Genomic DNA, 18,069 nt, shown 5'->3' with positions numbered 1-18,069 from the left:
TAAGCGGCGGCAAGGAGTTGGCTATCTCTCCAAGGACCTGATAAAGGTGGCGAGGTCAGAGCATCAAATGGAGCCTCCACTGATCAAATCAGCCAAAGATGTAAAAAGAGCACACTGGGACGAAAAGAGCTTCAACCGAGAATGCCAATGCTAAGAAGAATTTAATCCATCCGTATGGATGTTAGCCTGCTGTCATTGGGAAGAAGGTATGTCTATAAGAAAAACACACATCGTATTTGCAATTAATGATTCAGGCGTTTATTTGCTCACTTGTGCTAAACACCGCGTGCAGTAAACTCTGATTTAATGACAGCAGTGTAATATATAACTCATTTGAGGACACATTTTTATTCTTTGGCTTTCCACCCTACATGAGACTGACATTGTTCTGCTGTTTTCTGGTGTCTACTGTATATGTGTTAGTAGCATTAATTTGTGTTTTAATTGACAGCTTTCACTGTCTTTGTTGTTGTATTATTGCCATTTTATGTTGTATGTAAAGTGCTTTGTTACAGCTCCAGCGCTATATAAATAAAGTTGTATTGTATTATATGCACTCCCTCTCACTCACGCTTATTACGTGTGGTGTATGAACTCCTCTCACTCACTTCTACCCTTCATCTTGGTTTTTATCTTACTTGTGACTTGTATGTTATGCACTCCCTAACCCCTTCTCCCACACATATTAGTTGTAAGGTGTACCACATGCACTCCCTCCTTTCTCTTTATCTTACTAGTTCCACATACTATATTTGCTCCCTCCCACTCCAGCGCTCTCTTTAACTCACTTGCGAACTGTCAAATCTATATCCCACTGAGCAAAAAGCAATAAGACCTTTTTTGTCCTGCCTAGAGGATATGAAAGACTGGGTGTCACTGAATTTCTTAAAATTCACTGAAAAGAAAACAGAATTGATGGTGTTCGGCCCTAGTGGCTCGTCTACTTCCGTCCCAGTGGCTCGTCTACATGCCACCTTGTTGACCTGGGCCCCCTGGCTTCATATCTAAAGCCAACATTCTTAAACTTGGGTTTTAAAATGAAGAGTGATCTTAAATTGGACCAGCAAATCAGTGCTGTTGTAAAGTCCAGCTTCTTTCACCTTAGACAGCTGGCTAAGGTAAAGCCCCTCCTTTCCCATCAGCACTTGGAAACAGACATCCATGCCTTTGTTACTTATCGGCTGGATTACCGTAATGCACTTTATTTTGGAGTTAGCCAGTCCTCTCTCAAACGTCTCCAGTTGGTCCAAAATGCTGCTGCCTGCCTACTAACTGGAGCTCGGAACATGGAGCATGTAACACCAATTCTGGCCTCCCTTCACTGGCTCCCAGTGCATTTCAGGGTTCAATTTAAGATTCTCCTATTTTTCTATCAGTCATTAAATGACCTGGCCCCGGCATACCGCTCCAAGCTCCTCCACTCCTACGCACCTTCTCGCAGCCTCAGGTCTGCGGACCAGGCGCTGCTCGAGATGCCGAGGACCAAGCGGAGCCTGAGAGGGGATCGAGCCTTTTTGACTGCTGGTCCTTCCCTTTGGAATGACCTTCCATTGGATGTTAGGCAAGCGCCCCCCCTGTCCACTTTTAAAATAAAAAAATACACATTTGTATTCTCTGGCATTTGATCCGACCTGAAATTTTCTGACCGGTCCTTCACATAGGCTTTTTCCCCATATTGTTTTTTCCATGCTTCTGTCTGGCTAAAATTGCCTCATATTTTTCCCTGCTTTATTTCGAACATGTAACAAAATAATAAATAAATAAAAATGAAAAAAAAAAAAGTCATTTAAAGTGCATAAAAAAAGACAGACATACATTACATGTTTGAAAATCACTGGGGGTGGCCATTTTGTCACTTCTGTCGACTGAAAATGACATCACACACCCTCAGGGTAAAGATATCGACCAATCATAACCCAGCTTCAGAAAACAGGTGAGCCGTGATTGGTCGTTATCTGAGCCCTGAGGGTATGTGATATCATTTTCAGTCGACAGAAGGGATAAAATGGTTGCCCCCGGTGATGGCTAAAAATGGGTGGATTTTGCTGCATAACTCATATCTTATATGAATCATATTGCCTTGTTTCAACTAGTGGTCCTACATTCAACATATTCTAGAAATTTTGGGGTTGACTTCCTCTTTGAGGTTTAGGGTACCACATGTTGCTTTGGCATGCACTTGACAGCCTGTGAATACATTTTTATGTGGGCTGGGAATTGAAAAAAATTGAAATGTACTTTTAAAGGATTTTTTTTTATGTCCAGTTGCTTTGATTTATTCTTTAATGTATCCTATATTTTTCAAATAGGAGTGTAATGCATCCATCCGTGACAAGGATGCAGCAGGCTTTAAGAGTTGCCGGCTTGTTAAGAGTCCTCATGAGCGTCCCTCACACTTTTGCCATCTTGGCAAGCGCTCCGCCAACTGTGAAGCTACTTTATAAATCACATCGTATGAATCACTTTGAAGGGCACTTTTCTTTTGACTCAATTAATGAGAGGGCTCACAAATCTCCTTCCACTCCTCCCGATCGCATTTTCTTCTCCTCTTTTCTCCTCCTGCCTCCTTTGTCTCCCTGCACCCTAACACTCATTTTCAGCCCTAGCGGTTTTTGCGGGGGACTTCTCCCTCACGTTGATTATTGGCTCCTCAATGTGTGTCGTGTGTCCCCACACAGCCCTGAAGGACAGCCGGTTCCAGCTGGTGAATTTCTCTGACAATGAACTGCGGGTGTCCCTGTCCAATGTGTCACTCTCCGACGAGGGACGCTACGTGTGCCAGCTCTACACTGATCCCCCTCAGGAGGCCTACGCCGACATCACCGTCCTGGGTAGGTATGAAGCACATGTACAGGTGCCTCACTTTTCTTGTGAAACGCTAAGTATGCACTCCTTCCATTCATTCTGTCACTTTTAAAAAAAAAATCTTACTAGTTTTGGGTAGTGTCTGCACTCCCTCCTACCCCTCCTATCATATCTGTGACATACATCGTATGCACTCCCTCCTGACATCATCTTATATCTTACGCTCTGGTAGACCATATGCACTCCCACTACCTCCTCTCAGACTTTATCTTATGGCTTCTACCAGGTGTACTACCTCCAGCCCCTCTTGTCCCTCTAGTTGACTTGTTTCTCTCTTCTTTAATTTACCTGTAACATGTACTGTATGCACTCCCCCCCGACCCTGCTATCACTATACTTTTCAGTACCTCAAACCTCTTCTCTTACACTTTATCATACTTCAAATATGGATGACTGCACTCCCTCCCTTTGCTGTATTTACTCCACTCCACTCTTACTCCCCCATTTTTAGCTTACTTGAAACATGCACCATGTGCACTCCCTCTGATCTCTCCTCAAGCTCTTTATCTTATTTTTGACATTGTCATATACACTCCTTCCTACCCCTCCTCTTTGATTTTGTATTTTTTAATCTTGTGACGTGTGACGTACTGTATATACTACCTTCCACCTCTCCTCTCAGACAGTTTTTCTCTTGCTGGTGACACATAGGGTATGCACTCCCTCCCAACTCTACCTTCACACATTGTATCATCTTACATGTGGTGTGTTGCATATGCACGCTCACAATCCTCTCAACATTTTACGATGTGTAGAGTATGCGCTCCCTTCCACCTACCCCTGCTCACATTTTGTTCATGTGGCGTATAGTACAATAAGCACGGTCTTCTACCCTCCCTGTCAGATGTATCTTTCTTATGATGTGTGCCATATGCACTCTACTCACTCCTCCTCCCACAAATATTAGTAGGTGTCCATTTCACTCTATCTTGTCCCACATACCACAATTGCTCCTTCTCACTCCTACTCTCCTTAGCTTACTTGTGAAGGGTAATGTATGCACTCCTGCTCACTCCTCTGCTCACTTCATCCCACGTTTTCTTGCATGTGACTTGTACTGTATGCACTCCCCAACTCCTCTCACACTTAATTGTCACACCGCATCTATTCCCTCCCACCCCTCCTCTGTACATATTTGTATGTATCTTACATATGAAGAGTACGCAGTACGCACTCCCTCACATTCTTTGTCTTATTTTTTTGGTGTAGTGTACGCACTGCCTCCCACTCCTCGTATATTTTCTCACTCCGCCATGCCTTAGTTTTGTCATGGAGCATATGCATTTCCTCTCATTCCCTTAACACTTCATCTCACTCCGTATGTACTCCTTCCCATTCATCTTCTTAGTTTTTGTAATCTTTCCTGTGACATGTACCACATGCACGCCCTCCCACACCTCAGACGACTGACTTTTTATCTTATCTTGCTGTATTATGAATAGTAGTCATCTTTGATCCCGTCATATTTAGCAGCCGAAACAAAATGTCAGCCAATTAGGGGCCCTCAGTGCGAAAAAGGAGCAGATGCTCAAACCGATGGCGTCTGCTGCGTCGGTCTTGGCAGCTGTGTTGATTGTGTGAATTCCAGTGAATGTTGACTTGGCTGTCCCAAACCATTCCCCTTTGAGAGTCAGCTGTGCCTTCACTATGATGCTTTGCGGTAAAATGACTCTAGTTAAGCTTTATTATACACGCCAGCATCCCGGCGGAGATTGAAAGGAATTAAAAGCACTTTAAAGTAATTGCTTTTCTTGTACAATTGAGGCCGACAGTAGCAGCGGTTTGCTCCTAAACTGAGGGTTGCATTGAAGAGTGCTTGGAATGAACCCCCCTCTGACTTTTGGCTTTCAAGCATCTAGAGTTCAGCCCGATGGCTAATTCGAGGAATAAGGGAAGAGTATCCTGCGTTCTATGGATGGAGGAGTTATTTGGCCTAATGCGAGAATAGGTTATTTCTTATTTAAATTTTGACTTATTCATCCTTTTCTGTGAGTTCTGTTCAATCGTTCAAAGGCGGATGCAGTGAACTTTTCAAACTTGTTTGGGTCACAAGGAGACACAGGAGAAAACTTACAATAAAGTTTTTACTGGAAACTTTTGATAGAAGGTTCTTGTTACACATTAATAACATTATTAAAGTTTCAAGCTTTTGAAACTTAAGACCATACAGTACATGTTGCAAGATTATTATAGTTAATGAAAATAAATAAAAAAAACTCAAACACAAATTTGAAAAAAAATGTTTGACTAAATAAACTAAAAACAATATTTCTTTAAAAAAAAGAGAACAACTAAGTGAAGCAAAATTCGAAGCTTGTAAAACTATATTTTTTTTAATGCAATATGTATATATATATATATATATATATATATATATATATATATATATATATATATATATATATATATTAGGGGTGTAACGTACACGTGGGTGTATTAATACGTTTCGGTATGGCATGGTTTGGTTCGGTCAGAACTAGACTAAAACAAAGCATTTTTTTCATAAAAAAAACTTACAAACCCACTCAATTTTTTTTAACTAAGTGAATTTAAAAAAAACATCAAGTCAAAATGAAAAAAATCTAAGAATAATGAAAAATCCCAAAACTTTTATAACGCTGATGCGGGCATGATGCAATGGTTAGATTTTCCATTGGTTTGTGCTCATGAATATCAAATTCAAGAGGTTATACAAAGTGGGTTGTAAAAATATTGGTAAGGCAGTTGGCACAACACCTTGTGATTTTCACTTGTATTATATCATCCACCCTGTGTATCATTATCCAATAAATGAACGTGTGCATCCTCATAACTGGAGCCATTATTTTGTGCACCAGTGCCCCCGGGAAGCCCGATCATCGAGAGCAGTGAGGATGTGGTCAGCGAGGGCAACGAGACGGAGCTCACCTGCACGGCCAGCGGCAGCAAGCCAGCAGCCTCCATCAGATGGATGAAAGGAGATGAGGAAATGACAGGTAGGTCCAAATTCAAGGCTCAACATGACTACATGCCCTCTGTATCTGAGAACAATATGTGCTGTATACAGCATATACACGGTAGGTTGATGGTTTCAGCAGAGGATCAAATTCTTTTCTGTGATTTGTATCTTATGTTGCGTATGCACTCCCTCCCTCCACTGACACTTTTTTCATGTTATATTGACATATAGTACAGCAGGTACTAGGGATAGACCGGATTATCGGTCGGGCCGATTATCGGGCCAATTATCGGAGCCAGTATTCAGCATTTTGATGAATATCGGTATCTGCCTTTTTTAAAAATCTGATGTCCGATATTAAATCAACTTAAAACTGTGTTAACTTCAAGGAACTATTTGTTTAATTTTCCGTTAACATTATTAGAGATTCTACTGACCCTGGGAACACTCTATCTCAAGTAGGTACTCCCTCACACTCATCCTCTTACATTTTTGTTGTGATGTGTACAGTGGGAAGATAAGATATGAAGGCCTTTATTGATCCCACAGTGGGGAAATTTTCAGTGTTACAGCAGCAAAGATATAGGTCACACGGACAGCGGCATAATGTAGCCATTAATGTATAACATTAACAGCAAACATTCAAACCTATGTAAATATACGCAGTAACGTGTATATACACATGTATATACACACCAACATACATCTACATAAAGTAAAGTATGGGGAACACTCATTTTAGCCTGTACATAGTACAGAGGAAAAATACTCTTAGTAAGTGACAGTGCCGCAGTGCTGTAGTGAAATGTAAGGAAGGTTCTTGCATCTTGAAAATAAAGTACGTAAACATACGTACTTTTTTTTCATGTGGCAAAATAATCAAGCTTAATGTGTTCTCAACTAATTCATTGTAATTCCCATAGATAATGTCCAACTATTATCTGTGGTGATGCACATTTAAATTTGCGTCCGACCGGTCAAATTTACTGTAGGTAAAAGTTTCTGTAAGAAAATGATTGCATGCCTTTGCCATATGCATATTGGAAAGGCCATTATTGAGATGTCGATATTTTTTCGTTATATTGTTTATCTCTAGTATATGAACCGTAGTATTATATGAACTCAAAGTATTACGAAAATAAAATCCTAATTTTAAATCTTAAAAGTTAGAATACAAGCAACAAAAAAAAAAATGCTGTAAGAATAACATTGTAATTTTGTTAGTAATACAAGGCCATCATTCAAGATAGGTCACTGTGTCCAAATATGAAAACCTGACGGTGATAGTTATTGTTCTGTCTGTCTTACGGTCCATTATCATTGTGGCCAAGAGGGGCAATGATCAACCACATTAAGATGATAGAGTTGCACAGAGTGCCGAGATTTTTAATTGAACAACATCAGATGAACATGTTGAGGATTGTTCGGCCTTGGCTAAACCCTTTGCTCCCCAAAGAGCAATTCCAGTTTATTATTTATTATTTTTGCTTGCTCAGCAGTAGAACTCAACGATCAAGCCACGCGTTAAGAACTTCATGCTGCTGAATGTTTCTCATAAATCATCAGTCTCTGCGGCTCATGGTGTGATTTCAAATACACAAAATATGTACTCTCACGGCTCTGTTGAATGCTGATGGAATTTCATGGCCATAAATCTATTGTGTTGCCTTGAAAGAATCTATACAGAGCAAATCCACAGCTCCTGTTATGAATTCATATTTGTGTGTTTCATCTTCATTTCCGCATCTTGGGCTAGTGCACAGAGGTGTAACCTGGGGGTGTGGAATCATCCTTATTGCCTCTCAGTTACGATTAAGGCCCATCAATTTTTCATTATTGTACAGCAAGGGTAGGATATTCATTTTGGTTCTATCGTATTTACCCACAGTGGATCTGTGTGGGCCTGTTGTTCTTTTTTCTTCGTATATATGAATCGAGAGGATTCATTGGTCTTGTCTTGAGATGAAATATTTAGACATGGGCCAATCTGACGCATAATGTCATCTGTGCCTCCAGTGTTCCCTCGGGGAGTCCATCTTTGTTTATGAGGAGTTGATGACGAATTGTCTAAGTGTGGAACATAGAATGCCATTGTCATCATTAATGTATAGCTTGGTTTAAATATAATCCCTATTGAGTTGAAAGTATTTTCACTATTTTGTTGTAGGAATCAGTTGCGCTATTAAGAAAGCTGTTATTGGAGTACTGTATTGATATTTTAGTATTGATCTGCCCAACACTAATCCACAGTGACTAGGGTTGTGGGGGAAAAAAAACATATGCTTGTTGAATGCTTCATACATATTCACAATCTCACACACATTCATACAGAATCATATCATACTTGGAGTGAATTGTATCTTAACTTGAGTGAATTGAATGTTAATTGGATAATATCGTATCGTGTTAAAGTTAAACACATTGTACTTGGAGTGTATCATGCTTAAAGTGGATCGCATCAGAAGTGGAGTAGATTGTATCGTTTGTGGAGTAAATTTGATCTTACTGCACTTCAAGTGGATTGTGTCGCATCGTAATTGGAGTAAATCGTATCATTATTGTTTCCTAATTGGAATGAATCAAATAATAATCATAGTGAATCGTTTCTTAATTGAAGGGGATCGTATTGTACCGTAGTTGGAGAAATTCATATCGTATTTGTAGTTAATTATATCGCATCATTTATTGTAATTAATTGTATTGTATCATGATGGATTGATGGATTGATGGATGGAAGCATCATTGAATCATATTGTATCACAATTGGAGTGAATCACATATTTTATCGTAATTTTAATAGACCTTTCATAGTAATCGGTGTGAATAGTATTATACTAATTGGGGTGAATAGTTTTGTAGCATAAATTGATTAAAAATATTGTAATTGGAGTGAATTCTATCAGAATTTGAGTGAATCATATGGAATTACATCGGCAATAATGTTGAACATACAGTATAATTACTATATTGTGTTGCATTGTTATCAAAATTAGTATCCGCTCAGTGATGGAGTAACATAGCACACCATTTTTAATTGCTGGTATGTACTTTCTTTGTTTCGGCCAGGTAGGCATGACAAAGAAATCTGCTGGCTGATTTAAGCATTAATGGTAGCATTGCTTTTGCAATCAATAATCAAGCTGGCAGCATTGCCATTGGCATGTTCTGGCCCCAGAGAGAGAATCAGCACACAAGGTGGCAAATTTAACATAAATTACAGCAGCAGAATGATTTCAATAATGTGGAAACGAGCTTGACTGCTGCTGGTCTTAAACGGAATTGATTCCGTTGTCTGAATAATGTTTATAATTTGTGGGTTGTTATGTGAAACAGCCCATACAGCAAGAAATCATAAACTGTCTACATTTTTGCTCATTTGGAAAATATTAGTGCTTCATATTCGGCACTCCGAATCAATAGTGGGGTTAGAAGTAAAAGTATTACAAAAATAGTGTGTGCAGGGTTATTGTTTGAGACAAGGTAGTCTTAATATTACTTAATAAGTCTTAATATTACTCCTGAGGGCAAGGCTCAGATTTTTTCTCTTGATTTATGTCCAAACAAGGGCTGAACGATTTAGCGTTTTGGGACAGAAATCGCGATCTCAGACAATGCGATTTCGATATCTTTATTTCTTTAAAGGGCACTTTAAAGACGCTGACCATTAGTGGCATGCTACTGTGGGCAGGTCCAGCGCCGAACTGGTTAAAAAAAAGCGCTGTCCAACGACACGCTGCTTGAATGCGAGGTGCTAAGATAGCGTGTCCTGTAGCAGCACGGTCTTTATTTATGTAGCAATGAGGTGCGTGCTGTGCATCATCTCCTCGACGATGCGCGAACGAGGGGTCGCTAAGTGTGCTAATCGCTAAAGTGAAATGCAGAATCGAGAATAGCAAAATAAGTGCTATTTCTCAAAGCATGTCTCGCCAATGGCTATTTCACATCGCTCTCGCCTCATCTGAGATTTTTTTTCCGCAGTTTTTGTGACATCACATGAGAGTGCTTGGCCTCACATCTGGCAGCACCTCGCTCACTTGCGGGTTGTATCTTGGAGCTGCTGCCATGATGTGAGACGCAGCCTTGGAATTGGCCCTAAATGTATTAGCGGCATGAAGTTTGTTAGTGCAAACAAACCAAAATATTGACTAAAAAATGTGGAATTTGTAGGGAAGATTGGTGTGAACGTTATATTTACTAGTGCAATGTTCTTCGAGCTTGTTTTGCATATGCCTCATCTGAAAGGCCGTCTGATTTCCTAATTCAATATTCTGTTCAGACAGCATTTGACAGCGGCAAGTGTCACCCTGGCAGAGGTTACGCTTGATTGCGCTGGGATTGATCAGTGGTTGATGCTCACAAGTGTGTTTTGATTAGGCGTCTGCGCCACTACACTCAAATCGGGTCTGCATTGAGATTCAAGTCCCTGTGACGGGTTTGATTTGCGGCTGTTTATTTCTTTTGTTTCATCTGCGCTCGGATGACGTTGATAATTGACAAGCCTCAACATTGATAAGTATACTCTCTGACCCTCGTCTTCAAAACGCAACTCAGAAAAGTTCCTGGTACTTTTTCATATTATAAAACTTAAGGCGGAAGTCAACCCAAACATATTTTTGCCAAGAATATGTTCTATGCAGGCCCACTGGTTGCAACAAGGCATTCTGATTAATATTGCGTTTGTGAAATATGAGTTAACCCATTAAAGGCTGAAGCCCCTGGTCAGACATCTCTCTAAAACCTACGGTCGCCTTTGGAGTCACCCTTGAAAACCTGACATTTTCGCCACGTACAAAATAATTAATATCTCAGCCCCTGTAACAGATAGAAACATCATTCCCCTAAAAATTTCAGATCTTAGACATGTGGCTTTTACACAGGCCGGAGTTTATTAATCTTTACTGTTTCAATCAAAGACGCAAGTGAAACACTATTTGAGTGGTAATTACCATGCTGTATTCTCCTACAAAGACGTTGAAATCTTCATTGTCTACGAACATATATCCTAACCATACATCACGTTTGGATGGTTTCACGGCTTCAAAGTCCGCAAGTGTGTCGTCTATATCACTGTGACCTATCAGAGCTCCCGCGATCGACTGTGACTCCATTACTCCTCGGAAAAATTCTGGATATTCTCAGACACCCCACGACATCGCCATGTATATTGTGATGCATTTCATTGGCTAAGAGCCTGAGAATTGGATTAAAAAAAGAAAATGGCGTATACTCTCTCGGGGCTTTAAAGGGAGAAACACGCAACAGCGCTCCCGACTTCAGTGGTAGGAACTCAGTTATGCGCTCCCATCCTTGATGAGTTAAGCAGCAAAATGAAGCCATCTCAGGGGGTGGCCATTTTGTCACTTCTGTCGATTAAAAATGACATCACAGTTGTTCAGGGCTCAGACAATGACATCATGGCTAGTCTTCAGAAAATATGTGAGCTGTGGTCGAGACCTGAGCCCTGAGCAACTGTGATGTCGTTTTCAGTTGACACAAGTGACAAAATGGCTAGTGATGGCTAAAAACGGGTGGACTAACTCTTACTCCACAAACGCAATATTTATCCAAATGCCTTGTTTCAACGATTGGGCCTGCATAGAACATGAAAAAAAAAATTATGCTTAGGTTGAATTACCCAAGCTTACTTAGGGTTTGTCAAAAAATAAAATCACTGATTTATAGCACATTTCATCCACAATTAAACTCAGTATGCTTCACATACTGTATTTAAAAGTACAACATTTTAAAGCAGTTACAAACAGAGTTAAACAGGTTAAAAATTAAAATAAAGATACAAAAGAAAGTTTACTAAAATTACTTGAAGTGCAAACAGTTCAAGAACAAGATTTTAAAAAAACATGGTTCTCAAAATACTTTGAAAGACTTTAATCATAGGTATGGGAAAAGGGTATTGGTTTTAACCTGGATTTAAAAGCATTTACACTGTTTTAAATCTTTATTCATTCATATTATTCAGTCTAATGAAAAAGAAAGTACACCAGCAGATCTGGGAACTGTATTACACACAAGTACAGAGGGGGGAAAAAAGCTTTTTAAGGGTGTTTTATTTGGCGGGGGGGGGGGCATATACACGGCTGCGTGTGATTCACTAGATTGTATGGGACTGTGCATTTATTTTCATCATATGAGTGAAAAATAATTCGGGTTTTTTTCTAATATCCCCAACGCATTGTTATTTTTCCATATACTACTGCAATTTTTTTTTTATCATTTAACAATACCCTGACAATATGTGATTGATTGTTCTACTAATTACAGCGGAGGTTTTGCACATAATCATACTAAAACTGTCTCAGCGATTAACGCCTTAGTGTGAGCTCTGCAGTGAAGCAGAAAAAGTAAATTGATTTCTTTGTGTTATTACATGTTGTATTTGTAATAGGCCTCAAGCGCACTGACCATTTACATATCTCAGTACATGAACTCCAGGGCAGGTCTTCTGTGGGCCGGTGTGTGTTACATTAATATCCATCCATATTGTGAGTGTGTGTTGGCATCATCATCAACTGTTTTGAGTTCATTGGTGGCTTCCCTTGTGACCGATGCTGGAATGAAAGTGCGACGCAGGTCAGAGTGGGGTGGCGTAATTATTTCCCCACTTCATTAAGTGTGAGGAAAGCATCTCACTCAGCACTGTGGCTAATGCACTGCCCCGTGGCATTGTAATGCTCTCCAAATGAAGGCCCCATCTGACTGCTCCGCGGGGCCGAGTGGACGGCAGATTACTGCCAGCTTGCTGCCACCCCGACACTCAACAACGCTCTACCCTCACACTGTAAAGTGCACTCATTATCAGGCATATATGACCCGCATGCTTCTTTAAGAACCACCATCTAAATACTGTACACCTCCAAAATTGAATGTAAATGCCAGTTGAAGTTATGAGACCAAATGTGCGCTTCATGATTAACTCGCTGAATATGCAGTTTGTGTAACGACAGGCTCTAAAATATTTATTGAGCAGTTAACCCAGTGACCTACCTGAGAATCTGCTTCATTCCGCCCAATCCAATGGCATTTTCCCCTCTGCCATTTTTAAATTACCGTAGGATATGATAGAATCTAACATAATCTAATTTGTCAGCCACTCAAAATTGGAATATCAAACAAATTTTGTCACTTAAACACATTTGTCAATACCCATCCATTATCTATACATCTTATCCTCACAAGGGTCGCGGGAGTGCTGGAGCTTAACCCAGCTGTCATCGGACAGTAGGCGGGGGACACCCCGAACTGGTTGCCAGCCAATTTCAGGGCACACAGAGACAAACAAACAATCGCACTCACAATCACACCTAGGGGCAATTTAGAGTGATCAATTAACCGACCAAGCATGTTTTTGGAATGTGGGAGGAAGCCGGAGTACCCGGAAAAAAACCCACGCAGGCACGGGAAGGACATGCAAACTCCACACAGGAAGGCCGAGGCCGGAATCGGACCCACAACATCTGAACTGTGAGGCGGACGTGCTAACCAGTCGATCACCGTGCCGCCCTTTTGTCAATATATTATATATAGTATACTGTATCAATACATCAATATACTGTAGCCTTCTGATTATAAGTCACTCCGGAGTCAGACCAGTGAAAAACTGCATCAATGAAGACGAAAAAGACATATGTCGTACTGGACTATAACTCACATTTTTAGGGGGAATGTATTTTACAAAAAGCGAGAACAAGAAAAGTAGAGCTCATACTCGCACCCAAAATCACCGTTCCCTAATTGTATTGTTGACGGCAGCGAACAAATTCCGGTTGGATTCAAAACTTCTGCTTTTAACAACGGAAACGTTTTTCTTTTTAGTTTAAATTTGCTTACCTTAACTAGAATTCCGTATCACATTGTGGCCAAAGGTAGAATCCTTGTTGGTTATTGTGCCTTTTGGAGCTGTAAATAATAAATCCTTGTTGTGGCAGAGGTTCTTCTTCTACATTTGTTCTTCTACTTTCTTTTGGCGGTTGGCAAATACATTTGGTGCATTACCTTCACCTTTGATTCATTCATTGCCATTGACAAATTTACTTGTCTTTTCACAGTCCAGCCATTCAATCCCAGGAACTATATTTTTTTCACATTTTTTCAAATGTTATCGTAAAATAGGGTCTGAAAATGTCTGGAAGTGAATGAGTTAAGTTAAGCCATTTTCAATTAAAAAAAAGTTTCCATAGTAAGAAGCGGAAGTTTCAAGTCCAACTGGAACCCGTGTGCTGCCATCAACACAATTAGGGAACGAGGATTTTGGGTGCGAGTCTAAACTCTAATTTTATGTACAAAGTACAAGTCGCATTTGAATCGCAAGACTTGCTAGGCTATGAAAAAAAATGGACTTATCCTGTAAAAAAATGCAGCACTTATATAGTGAGGGAGGAGGGACTCATGCTGGTCGCATAACTACATCACTGGGCAGCCATTTATCCAGGGCAGGCCGGAAAAAAAAACAGGAACACAGAAATAGTGAAAAACAGTTAAATGCTATGTGTCCACAATTCATACGTATTCATTCAAATAATTCCTTTATTCGTACGACATATTTGTCTTTTCACGTGTTTTGAATGATTATCTTCAAACATGTATGCTATAATGTATTTAGAAGCCAATCTATGAATTTACTATACAGGGAATTTAAGTACAAAAGTTAAATTTAACTGTCAGATATACTGTTTACACTAGTACCCATTTTGAAAAATGTAATAAACTTGCATTGTGCTCATACTTAGAAGAAAAAAAAAATGGACAACAGCTTTCTCGTTCTGAACTAACTAAGTAATGCCACATTAGCTAATGATATGAAAAAAATCCACCTTATCTGTATTTTCATTTATTTTTAGATTGGATGTAGATTGGGGTTTTTTCAACACCAGAAGCTGGTGATTTTTAGGCTGTGACAAGACATATCACATTCGCCAAAAATCATTTGAAGCCAACAACATCAAGCAATTCTCTAAAATAACTCAGTGGATAGGAAAAATCATGCTTCTCCATTTCTGTTGCCGTTGGCGTTAATGCTCCCTTCTTCCATTTCACTGTTGTTTCCGCCTCATAAATCCCCAAAATCTCAATCAATCAGAGCTCTCAACCGCGGTTGACTTTACCTCTTTCTATTTATGTCTTTTTTACACTCTGTCATCTTCTCTGAGGTTAGAAATAGTAACAAGCCTATTTTCACAAAATAAGGAGTAGAAAGTACTGATATTTGAAGTAAAGATAAGTAATCCGTAAATGACACGGTCCCCTTAAAAAATGTCAGAAAACCAGTTAATGACAATTACATTGACGGATGAAAACCCACTTCCGTCATTCGTCAGTCCGTCTATTTTAAAAGCTGTGCCGTCATTCATCAATCGTCGGCAAAACGGGCATCCGTCAGTGAAGGACTGACGGACCAATCTTTCAGTCTGGCGAGATGCCCACGTCTGTTAAACAAAATACCTAAGTACAGTACAGATACCTGAACAATCTCCTACTTACTTCCCACCACTGCAGTTAACATCTCCCTTCTTTCCAGGTGAAACAACGGTGGAGGAGACGTACGACCGGATGTTTACTGTCACTAGCCGCGTGCGATTCTTAGTCAGCAAAGAGGACGACGGCATGCCGGTGGATTGCGTCATCGAACACCCGGCCGCGAACGACCTGTTGGCTCAAAGGAACCTGGAAGTGTTATGTGAGCATCTTAAAAGTACCATTACATGATGACACACTGCACTTCAATACAGACGCGTGATTACTGCTGAAGTTACTCCAAAGCAGCATCCCGCCTTGCAAAATAACATAGCGAAACCTTTTTCAGTCAAAATGCCTCCCAAAATGCGGAATATTTCACAAGCGCAGGAGTGTCCAAACTTTTTGCAAAGAGGGACAGATTTGGTGAGGTGAAAATGTGTGTGGCCATTCAGTTCCATTTGTTTTCATTTTTCATGACGTTTGTAAACAGTCATCTTGTCTGGTAGTGACTGTTGGTATTGAATTCCTTGAAAACAGCCACATTCTCTCAGCAAACTATGTTGCAAACACAAATGTTTTGTATTTCAGTGCAAAAAATTTGAACACGGGCCGAATTTGGCCCCCAGGGCGGACTTTTGACATGCCCGCTCTAGCCCGTCCCCAAGTCATGCCCAACTTCAGCAAGCATCTAACTGTTTTACTTTTTCTTTGACTTTTTGTGGATTTTTGCAATAAAATAGGGAGGAAAATGAAGACAATAAACAGGAAGTTATAGATGATGCTAAATCTCCACGGTTATAATAGTTTGGGATTTTTCATTATAGTCAGTTTCTATTTCAGTTTGTCTTTTGTTTTGTTTTTTTAATTCATTAAATTGAATTAGTGTTTAGAGCTGGTTTGTTTGTTCTTATAACTTTTTATTTTTCCGAAAATGCATCATGCTAATTTAGATTTAATTAGTTTTAGGTTTGTTCGTTTTTTATGGAATGTTTGTTGAGTACAACATTTAAAAAAAGTCACTAAGTATTGTGAAATAAAGTAAACTATATTCCCAAAATGACTGTTCGACCTTCCTTCTTTGTGGCTGTACAGTACTGCCAAAATAAATACATTTAATATGAACCCTAAAAGTTCATTTAAGGTATTAATTGAAAAAGATGAAAACGGAGGACATTTTTGCTATAATAGTTGGTTTTAGATTTATAAATATAAAATGTAGTTTTAGTCCATTTTAGTTTTAGTCTTTTTTTTTTCTTTCCTCAACAAAAATATTTTATCAGTTTTAGATTGTTAGTTTTCTTTAACTAAAATAACCCTGTTGCATGCATGTTTGTTTTAGAGTTTTTGATCATCGACTATTAATAAGCTTGTTTTTATATGCATTGGACCTACAAATGTTAAAAATGTGAGTTGTGTCACTCACCTTTGCATTGCATCCGTTGTTGTTCATGATTATTTGTTTTTTATACTGATTTTATCACTCATATGAATCTTAACATTGTCGCTGCCAAAATAAATTCTCAAATTTTGGGCGTTTTGGAAATGTTCAGTTTAGTTTAATCATTTGTATTTACTGATTTAGTAAGGAATCCATGTTGCCGGGCAGAGTTCATCGGATGTAACTTTTTTCCAGATTACTTGATGAATGAAAGGGTTGTAAAAAATATTCCATAGCTGCAGCCCTAACTGCAATTCTGTTTACCAAAAGTGACTTCTTTTAAAGTAATTAAAGGTACATAAAGTAGCTAAATTGTTAGAGACCAATCAGAATGAGCGTTCTTCTTTCACTAAAAAGAGAAGACTACAGAAATGTTCCTCAACAGCTATTAGGTGATGCTGTCGCTAGTTTAAGGTGATTTTCTGATGAAGTGTGACTGATAAACAGGACTGCCACAGCGCATCTCTAAGGTTGAGTCACCCTATTGTCCGCGGTGTAGAATATTCATTTTGGTCCACTTTTTTTACTCTGACCTTTCAAGGAAAAATAGAAAGCTTGACTGGAAGTGCTTGACATTTTGTTCATCTTTGGCACACGTTGATAAGCGGAGAGAAATCATTTTGGTGTAAGATACTAAAAGGCTGAGTAGATGTCAAATGTGCATATAGAATAATCCTTTTCATCCTGCCCCACGTTTCACTCCTGGCTATTTCTTTTGCTCCAGTTGCTCTCTCTCTCTCTCCACATTTTGAGTGCAATAATAATTTTATTTGAGTTTTGGCTGCGGGTATAGGCAGTAAAATGGGCCAGCCTTGTTAAGAGTATACCATACAAGTCAATAACTGTCTTTTTTTATTTCTCAGATAAACCTGAAGTGAAGATTGTGGTGACATATCCCGAAGGATTAAGTCGAGAGGGCGACAATCTCGATCTGACGTGCATTGCAGGAGGAAAACCACAGTGAGTACACGTGCGCACTACAGATGAGGGGTGGGACACAATGTCAATGTCTTCATGTGTCGTATCGTCAAATCATGAGATGGGGGCTTTTCGGTATCCAAATATCTATACTTAATGACAGTTGTTTCTGTATAAAGATTTTCATGATGTATTGTTGATGTGTTTCTTCTAATATATTGTTTATAATGCAATTGCTTTATTGCGATACTACTGAACAACATGATGAGATTGTCATAGAAGTAGATTGTCCTCACTATATTATAATAATACAAACAGAGGAAATGGGGGAGAACTAAAAGTGTGGATATTTAAGAGACTTGGCAATGATCGCCCCGTTCATTGACCATACTCGTAGTTTGGCGACAGAGACTCTCACAGAGGTACGAGTGACCCGAGT

The 18,069-nt window shown here is 39.4% G+C and overlaps 1 protein-coding gene across 3 annotated transcripts in view; it reads left to right on the top strand.

The window, feature by feature from the left end:
* The window catches only part of cadm1b (cell adhesion molecule 1b), a 250,988-nt gene that overhangs the window by 182,373 nt on the left and 50,546 nt on the right, over positions 1 to 18,069 (top strand). For all 3 annotated transcript variants that reach the window (XM_086034994.1, XM_086034995.1, XM_086034993.1), the window contains 4 exons: positions 2,679 to 2,831; positions 5,703 to 5,840; positions 15,336 to 15,494; positions 17,576 to 17,672. In XM_086034994.1, coding sequence (XP_085891120.1) covers positions 2,679 to 2,831; positions 5,703 to 5,840; positions 15,336 to 15,494; positions 17,576 to 17,672 — 547 coding nt within the window. The remainder of the gene's footprint in view (positions 1 to 2,678; positions 2,832 to 5,702; positions 5,841 to 15,335; positions 15,495 to 17,575; positions 17,673 to 18,069) is intronic.

Source organism: Filicampus tigris, chromosome 7 (assembly GCF_054856515.1).
Source record: "Filicampus tigris isolate MCC_2025a chromosome 7, RoL_Ftig_1.0, whole genome shotgun sequence".
Taxonomy (NCBI): domain Eukaryota; kingdom Metazoa; phylum Chordata; class Actinopteri; order Syngnathiformes; family Syngnathidae; genus Filicampus; species Filicampus tigris.
This window is presented reverse-complemented; position numbering and strand designations above follow the sequence as displayed.